Below are 9902 nucleotides of genomic sequence, written 5' to 3'. Positions count from 1 at the left end.
TTGCGAGCATATCTTTCCTGGTATCTCGCGTAACGGATGACGCTGGGCGTCATCCCTCTAAATGTGAATGCACGCATGCGCATCACATACACAAGTATTGGTCACAAATGTGCACCACACCCGAGTGCTGGGTCTAATTATTTTTATGTAGTAATTGACCATCCCCTTAAGTACACCAAGTGTACTTAACGGGGACTGTGTAACATCAGGGCAACTTTAGCCCGTTACAATTTCTGTTGAAGCTCTGTTAGCTCGATTTCAATCAGGAACGAACGAGATGGTGCTGTACACAGACGATCTGGTAATGTATTGGAGGCCGATGAGGAATTCAACGGTTAGTGTCACATGAAGACGACATTTCTTGTCCCAATTCATCTCGCGATTCATTCTAGGTTCGATGTAACGGGGTGTATCACTCCATGAAATTAACACTTAAAGGTTGTTAATTAATACAGGAAAATGTTACTTCCACCATGCATTAATAAATTCCCGTCGCTGTTATCTTGATTTTTATTAGCCAAGCAGAAGCATTGTGTATTGCGCTTCGCATATTTTTAACATGGGCGAAAGAACAAATAGGGCTTAGTTGGAAACAAAGAAAATTCGTTGCCACGTGACAATTACAGGTGCCTCGCGTGATATAAACCGATGGAATGGGTGCTAATAATTACGACAATTAAAAAAGAACTTTGCCATGTACACGCGTTCGAGCATTGAGTGCGATATTTGGGTCAAGATGGTGCAGCAAGCCGTACAGAATGCTCACGATTAGCAACTCAACGAAAGTTCCAGTAACACATCGAATAGGACGCTCAGGTTGGACGTGCGAGCACATGGAACCCTCTATCGAGTAGTTACCTTCCATTCTCGACAAGCACCATACTATCGTAGACTGTACGTTTGTCAGGGGAGTAGAAGATTCTTAATGTGGCAACGATCAAGCAATTTTACTTGATGTAGTTGGCGCAGTTTCTCGAACAGACGGATGTCGATGACGCTGCAGCAAATAATATAGCGCTTTATCCCATCTGCTCGCCCGAGATGGTTGTATCTATCAGCTACCCGTGCAAACTTTGCCCTCGACCAATTTTTATGGCCGGGATATCCTCGTGAATGTGGTCTTGCGCTTCTCGCGCTTTGTGCTCATCATTAAATTCGCCGTATTGCGTTTTATGACAACGAGCAAAGCTGCTGGCATCTGATGGAACAAGTCTCTGAAATGCGAATTTACGTTTATGATGCGTGACGTGATTCGGCTGAGCCCACGAGGTCGCGTACATGGCATCCAAATGCAAGTAGAACCTGACATTTCTATATTCCAAATGTTAGACGCCGAACGGAAGGCAGCAAAGATGGAAAGAGCATTCCAGGTCTCGACTTCGAAGCATTTATTTTTTTTTCGAATTAGCATTTCCGTAAAACGGAAATCGAGTTCTTAGAAAGGGTATCCATCAGAGCCAAGGTGCTGGGATAGGATGCATTAGGTGGTGGGAGCACTGAAGAATAGCCTGACAAGGATTAAGGTAGAAATTGAGTGTGATTTAGAGAATGTACTGTGATTGATATTGAGTGGTAGGACTTGATAACATACAATTCTGAAGGTGGGATATTGAACAGTAGATCAACACAATAAAAAATTTCCGCTCATGTATATAAATGCGAAGCGCAATACATAATGCTTCTGATTGGCTGATAAAAGTCAAGATAACAGCGACGGTAATTTGTTTTTGCATGGTGTCGGTCAGCTTGAAATCCGTTGTGCGTATTGAGTCGTTGTCGCTTACCTCAAGCATGTCAAAGTCGTAATTTGGTTCTTCAATGTCGTTAAAAGAGTTGTCTAATCGCCAAGACTTGTCTACATCTGACATCCTGTTGAAAAAAAACATATGGTGGGGTGGCAATAACATTTCCTTTAATATATTATCTAAAAGATTAATAATATTTGGGGAATATTACTTTACCTAGTAATATTCGGAAAGTTTATCCATTGGTAGATATAGGCCATTACATCTACTTGCTCAGCGGTCCAGTCAGCACTGGACGCGCGCAAAGAGATAGACAGATAAGACTTTATTACATGTTTGGCATTAGTATATAGTTAAGTTAGTATAAAATCGATGTAAACAGAATAACTTTATTATATTGATACAGTTTTATTTAACCTTCTTTAAAGCAACTGTTTGAAAAAGAGTATTCCTCTGCACGTACTAGTGTACGTTACTTAAAGAAGGCACCACTCACAACTGAAGTGTGTGAAGTGGACTTGTACTGAAGCAGTATAAGTCGGCCGTGCCCCGTTACACCTCGTAGCACTTTGTAGTCCGTCCAAGGACCACAGATCTATCATCTAACATGAACATGTTTGATGATAATGGGAAAACGCATCACGTTTCGCGTGATAGCTACTCCTTTCTAAGTCACATAGAAAGGAGTGGGGTCGAACGAATGAGCTCGACCGTAAGGAATGATGTTATCCTGGCCATGCTGTCCATTTTGGACAGAGATGCCCTCCATTCAGCCATCGCCAAGTTCATACAACAAGAACTTGTCGAGGGCGAAGGAGAAGGTAGCCTTGCTTGATCAGCAAGGCTCCCATCATGAAGAACTGTTGAGGTTACAACAGGTACAGATCCCTGTATCTGGGATGACAAATTCGCGTCGTCCCGAACCTTAAAGATTGAAATCTCTAAGTATAGGGGTTCGAAGAAATCTCCCTATTAAGATGGTTTGTCGAGTTAGACGATGCCATAAGGGCACGTCAAATCATCGACGAGCAAATGCAAATCGCATTCGCTCAATCAAATCTGGCAGGTCTTGCCAAAACTTGGGCATTGGGCCTTAAGTTGCGCGACCCATACGTCTTTGGGTCGCTAGAGGTTTTTAAAACCCGACTCAAACAGACGTTTGAACCACCAAGGGCTGAGTTCAGAGCTCGTTCAGAGCTTCTGAAACTAAAGCAAGGCAAGCGTGATGTGCACGCATATGCCCAGCACATACGACTCTTAGCGAGTTGTATTACCAATAACCCAGTCCATGAACACACGTTGAATACGGTGTTCATGCAAGGTCATACGGATGGTCCCGTAAAGACCCACCTGTTCCGCTTGGAACTGAATACGCTTAAAGAAGCAATATCCGTTACGGACAGGAGAACTTTAGTTTGAGACAGACTTAAGCTAGTTCGTCATCGTCTCGTCACCCGAGACGGCAAGAGCTTGGCGGTCCAGAACCTATGGACCTCTCTTACGTCGAAAGCAAACGATCTCGCTTTTCGAACAATGAGCCATTCAAGAAAAGCAATCGCTCTCAAAAGTTAGGTCACTACACTCTGAGTGTAGTACCCCACGCCCAGTACCGAGGGGTTCTGAACGTACTAATGGACCAAATCCCAAAAAGGGCAACGGTCGCGGGTCTGACGTTGTTGCGAAATCGCAACAGCCAGATGGACCGCCAAAAAACAGTCGGGGTCAGTAGGGGCACAACGCTCTACTGATCCAGCAACCTCAAGAGAATTTGCAAATCTTTTGACAAAAGTTGCTCCAGACACACAGTCATTATGTGTCTCTGCACCTGGTGATGAGGTATCTCTCATCACCTTGAAGTTGAAAGTGACAAATGATTTGTCACGTAAAGCCCTAGTGGACTGTGGAACGTCGAATAACTTTATTCGTCGCCAGTCGCTAGACGGTCGTAGGTTCAAATATATTGAGCGCGACATCCCTCCAACGAGGATGACGGTGCGTCTAGCGACAGGCGCATCGATAACAGTGATGAAACGCGTTGTGAGATTTGACTACTATTGAATTTGTATGACAAGTTCGATGTCATCCTAGGTTCACCTTGGCTCAGAACGTATGAGCCTGGAATCAGCTGACAGCATCGACCCGTAAAGATGCTTGCCACTTTTTTCATCAGATGACCATCTGATGAGCGTCTTGGAGCGCCTACAAGAGTGTGGATTAACTACGAGTGAGTACGATGGACTTGCTTGCGGAACAGTCGTTAGTACGACTGCACAAGACCACGGTGGGATAAATCGCCACAGGGTAGAGTCAGCTCCAGGCGGCTGTGCGATTGCGCGGGCAGCGCGGAAGGTCCACCACTCAACTAAGCTTGATGTTGATGGTAAAACGCCTTTGCGCCTACGACGGTTGACCGAGCGGAATTTACGATCGTCCAATTGGCGAACGGGCGATGCATGCCCTCGTAACGAGCTCTCGTCGAGGAATGAATCCCTAAGATTGCTGTGGATTGAGACATGAATATACGCCTAGCAGGCGACATCAATGGAAGAAACCGGTTGACCAAAAGGGACAACTCGATGATTCGAGGTCGAGTAGAGAGTCGACCGAAGAAGACCCAACTGTGATAGCGCAATCAAAGTCGGAAGACGCTGAGGGAAAAAGTCCCCACGTACTCAAAACGTTAATGATAAAGTGACTAGACTTCAGCATCCCGCGGGATCAATCCCTCGACTGCTTGTGGAAGAGGGTCCCAGGAAGAAACCGAGACATTGAATGTCTTGGTTAATGACGGATCAAGAGTAGGCACTTACACTCTTGATCTGAATGCAACTCCGAAGTTAACTTCGAAGGTATTTCAATTACTAACCTTAGAAACTAAGCGGTTCTTGAAAGATCTGCATAGTGGTAGCAAGCAGGTCTGTGTACTCGTCACAGAGGACGAATACGTGACCGCTATTTGGTCAGCGGTAATTTTGCAGAGAACGAACGGGTTATCAGCAGCTCATCGATGGACGAAAGTGTCCTCGACGTGAAGACTCGGATCGAGAGAGATACTACTACTTCCTGGGAGTCACTTAAGACATTTTTTTTACAAGGATTTGATTGAATTTAGGGATGTATTCCTTAAGCAATTCCATGCCACTTCCCCATCGATAAAGCCACTCGACATGCGATCGAGCTCAAACTGGGCCCGAAGTGCTGTGTCATGAAGCAGTGGCCACTGCCTCGTGAACAAGTACTTGCGATCGATAAATTCTCTATCGATCGATTGAATGCGGACCATGCAAGGAGTCAACCTCCCCACACAGCTCTCCGACTTTCTGTGTGCGAAATACCACAGGATAGTGGCGGATAGTGCACGCATTCAATAAACTGAATGCTGCAACGGTACCGGCTCAAATGCCGAAACCAGGAAAAGACGTAATCATAGATGGGATGTCTTAGAGTACCATCATTTCGTCTTTGGATCTGATGGGTGGGTTTTATCAGATCCTTATGCGTGAGCGGGACATCCCGTACACAGCAGTGATCAGTCCCAGTAGGATGCTCTGGGAATGGCTAGTAATGCCGCAGGGGCTTAGTAACACCCCTGCAACATCCAACAGATGCGTAAAGAATCTGTTGAGACCGGTGCAATACCTTCGCACCGATTTATTTCGACGATCTATTCGTCCATAGCCCGGCTATGGACGGAAAAGCGGACGTGGAAGCTCATAAAACTCACGTTCGTCAGGTTCTTACACTTGTGCGAAAGCACAACTTGTACGCAAATCTCAATAAGTATATATTAGCTGCAACCGAAAATTTACTTTTTGGGTGCATCGTCGGGAAATACGGTGTGCGCCCTGATCCGGAAAAGATCAAGGCAATAACCGACTGGCCAATTCCAGTTGATGTCAAGATACTTAAAACGTTCCTTGAGCTAGCGGCGTACTTGTGCAAGAACTCGCGCAATTTTACAGAGATGACAGTTCATCTCTCTCGTCTCTTGAAAAAAGACGAGAAATGGTTATGGAACGCTGATTGTCAGCGTTCCTTTGAAAGCATCAATAAAAGCTTGATGCAATCATCCATCTTGGCGATTGCAGATTAAGATAGGCCACTCTATGTGGTCTGTGGTGCCAGCGATTTCGCAGTCGGTTGTGCGTTAATGCAATACAATACGGACGGCGCGGAGCGCGTCGTCTGTTACTAATAGCGTCAGCTGCAACCAGCTGAACGCAATTACCCAGTGCATGTCAAAGGTAATCCTTTCCATGAAATATGGACTGGCTAAATTTAAAAGTCTTTCTCCTCGGAGATAGACCGTTTACGTATATATAGAGCATGCGTCATTACCCACGGTCGTAAAACCCCGCACCTCTCGCAAAGAATGGCGAGGTGGCTATCCTTCTTCGCGGACCATAATTTCTCCGTGGAATATAAACCAGGACGTCTTCTTGTCGTAGCTGATACGTTGTCACGCCGACCCGATTTCGAGTCGGCTGCGCACTCCAACAGTGAAAATGTTCTTACTGTCGCAAGCAACACCCTTAACAAGTATTCCGTCGTCAATTTTGTTTCATGACATGAAGGAAGCCTACACAGAAGATAGAGACCTTCTGCGTTTAATGATCCTTCTGATAAATCCATCCAATAAATCTTTAAGCGCCTTACCGGCTTTATATCGATCGTCATCAGATCAATACACAACACGCAACGGCTTACTGTACTAGCTTGAAAAGGACAATTGCAACACTTGTGACTTCCTTTTTTTGAATTCTCAGGACGCTTAGGATCGTGACGGCTACCTGCATGTTCGCACTGAAATACTTTTAACTTAACTGCATTTTTTGGACGGTTGCCCACTTTTTCGACCGTGCTACATTTAGAGGAAACCCGTCCTCAAGCGCGGTAGCCTTTACTGCTTGCTCACCTGATTCAATGGAGTCCCATGTTTCGATTTAAAGGTTGTTGATTGACGTTTTAGCTGGAACTTGTAAAATGTGAAGATGCAAGACTCGAAGTATGTAAAGATGTACGGCTTGTGGTAAGTAAAGATGCACGGTGCAAAGTAGCGCGTGCTCGAAATGTTTGACCTTTTTGCCAAATTATTTAAAGATCTGTGACACGGATGGCTGGAACTTTATGCGTTGGGTGCGTTTAAGAGAATGGGGGCGGGGTGCACTAGGGAAAATGTGGGGGGGGGCTTTTAGTAATTCCCTAGATTAAATCAGTATTTTTTCTTGTTTTCGTGTAGGTTTACCTTTAGTAATTTTAGAGCACGCCTTTAGGCTGTGCTGTAAAATTTCTTAAGGTAAACCTAAAGCCGTAAAAGATTCTAGCCTTACCGAACTCTATCTCGAAAGACAGACGCACCTCATAAGACAGACGAACCGATGTGAATGGGAAAAATGGCATGAATCGTGGCCGGAGGAGGGCGCAGACTTTTGTCATACGGATCGACTGGAACATGCTGAAGACTTGGATCGAGCTCATCTTTTCGAAGATTTCCAAAAAGCTCAATCGTTATATTACGTCTTCTAGGGCGAACACCGCCCCAAACGGCAATGCGAGCCGCACAGGAAGAGATGAACTTTTCATTGCAATCAAACCACGTGGTATAGCTCGTAAATGAAAGGGTTTGTAAAATGAAGGAAAGACGCCAATATAACGGGGCACTGCCGACTTGTACTGCTTCAGTACAAGTTCACTTCGCGCTGCTTCAGTGCAAGCGGTGCCTCACGTCACTTCACGTACACTAGTACGTGCAGAGGAAGACTCTCCTAAAAAAACTTGCTTTAAAGAGGGTTAAAAGTAAACTGTATATAATATAACTAAAATCTTCTGTGTCCATCTATAAGATACGAACTTAATTATATTCGATTACATAACATGTAATAAAGTCTGTGCTGTCTCTCTCTATGTGCGCGTCCAGTGCTGACTGTACCGCGGAGCAAGTAGATATAATGGCCTATATCTACCAATGGGTAAGCTTCCCGAATTTTGCTATGTAACGTAATATTCCCCAAATATTATCTACCTTTTAGATGATATATCAATTAACAAGCTTTAACTGTTAATTTCATGAAACGATACACCCCGTAACATCACCCCCTTCCTTAAATAACAGTCACTCAGACTGTCATTAAATAGAGTGGTTACTATAAGATCACTTAAGTGAAAACGATGTTAATGGTCAGAACCATCATTTAACAAGCCCATACGGTGTGCGAATAATGCGGCGCCTACGGCTGCGGTACATGCAGCCGCGGGCGACGCATTATTGTCTCTTGCGGGAGACATTTCGTCTACCGTAGTATCATCTTCTCCCGCATCATGTATTGTTGCGTGTGCACGTGGTGAGTCACCACATAAGTGCGACCCCTCTTTGGCGGTCGACTATGAATGCGAATCGGACGAGATATCCGACTCGGGGAGTGTGGAACAGTCTCCTGAACGCTGTCAAGCGGCTGACAATGAGCCTTCGAATAAGAGGCCTCAATCGGGTGGCGGACGAACAGCATTCGCTGTAGCATATTTGGTTCCGACGATGAGGATGATTTCCCATCGCCAGCACAGTCACACCTACATAATTCTGTGCGTGGTGATGAGCGATGACGATGGCGTAAGCCATCCTTATAAAAGTTCTTTTGGTACCCCTGCTTCAGTCGGTACCACTCAGGGGAGTGCAGACGAAAAAATTTCCGTCTTGCCTCTGAGAAGAAGTCTTGGCTTTTGCTCGAACTAGTCAGTAGCTTGTCTGGAGAGACAACTCCGCACAATAAATATCCCTTATTTATTGCGACAAAGCTACATGGCCGTGATCCCAGCGCGAAGAACTTCCGCGCTGAGGAAGATTTTTATCTCGATGCTTTTTTAATGCATCGACGGTAAAGTGGCAACAATAAGCGAGATAAAGTCTCGCTTATGCAAGCTTGGAGTGCGTTCATTCGCAATATCAAGTACATTGGATGCGAAGCTGGGCTTCAAAAACGTGACGAGAATCGCGTTAAATTTGAGAAAAGAACTCCAACCGGTGCAAAGTACAAATTGCATCGGTTGTCACGTGAGGCTGGGCTTCTATGTTTCACGTGGGGTGATCCCTGTCCGTGATGTGTAGACAACTCAAAGAGGGTAAAAGGGGATGTCTATTCCCTTTCTTCGCCCTGGGAAAGGGCTCGCATCTCTATTGAGATGCGTGACGCGATTGACGTTTTGCAATCAATTTAGAGGCACCATGGGCGCGTGTTTTCCGATGAGCCTTCTGAACTGTCGGATGGTTCTCGACATACTGACAGACGAGGCCCCTAATGTCAGCAACCAGCTGGGAACTATCGCTCGCACAGCAGTCTCAGCTTCATTTACAAGCATCATAGCAGAATCTTAGGTCTCCTACCTTGTCCATGACTTAGATCGCGGACAACAGTTCTTACAGCCCACAACTATTTTCTTGCGTCACGACGCTTGGTGCATGTCTGAGATCTGACCACTGGTTTACCAACAATAACAGCACTCGTCGCGTGTTTAATTTTATGTCAGGCTCACTATCTTGCCGAAGAAGACCTATGAACTGAGATGAGTCAACGAGATATATAGACTGGTCTTTCTATTGCTGTCGGGAAGGAGGCTGCTCATCGTCGCTGCGTACAAAGTCCATTCTCATCGCTGTGCGAGATTCTACACACGCCAATGCAATAATTACACAACATTGTTGTAAAGTTGCGCGAAGGTGAATCGTCACATTTGCCACACTCTTTTCCGAGTGGCCGGAATCGAACCAGCGACCAATTGATTTCCGACAATACCGAATATTGTGTAGAGCACTACAGTCAATCGCTCTACCAACTGAGCTACACTCGGTTGAACTACGACGGTCACGCAATCAAATTTCAAATCAGGATCTATCGCTCGCACAGCAGTCTCAGCTTCATTTACAAGCATCATAGCAGAATCTTAGGTCTCCTACCTTGTCAATGACTTAGATCGCGGATAACAGTTCTTACAGCCCACAACTATTTTCTTGCGTCACGACGCTTGGTGCATGTCTGAGATCTGACCACTGGTTTACCAATAATGACAGCACTCGTCGCGTGTTTAATTTACTGTCAGGCTCACTATCTTGCCGAAGAAGACCTATGAACTGAGATGAGTTAACGAGATATATAGACTGGTCTT

At 45.2% G+C, this 9902-nt stretch overlaps 1 protein-coding gene across 1 annotated transcript; it reads right to left on the bottom strand.

Moving 5' to 3' along the window:
- Positions 1–9464: 9464 nt before the first annotated feature.
- On the bottom strand, positions 9465–9671 carry CCR75_005249 (uncharacterized protein; the record flags this gene model as incomplete). The annotated part of the gene is made up of 1 exon (XM_067963331.1): positions 9465–9671. The coding sequence occupies one exon, from the start codon at positions 9669–9671 to the stop codon at positions 9465–9467; it is 207 nt and encodes a 68-aa protein (XP_067821339.1).
- Between the last annotated feature and the right edge of the window lie 231 nt (positions 9672–9902).

This window comes from Bremia lactucae, linkage group LG5 (assembly GCF_004359215.1).
Source record: "Bremia lactucae strain SF5 linkage group LG5, whole genome shotgun sequence".
Lineage (NCBI taxonomy): Eukaryota > Oomycota > Peronosporomycetes > Peronosporales > Peronosporaceae > Bremia > Bremia lactucae.
The sequence above is the reverse complement of the archived record's forward strand: the minus strand, read 5'-3'. Positions and strand labels throughout refer to the sequence as shown.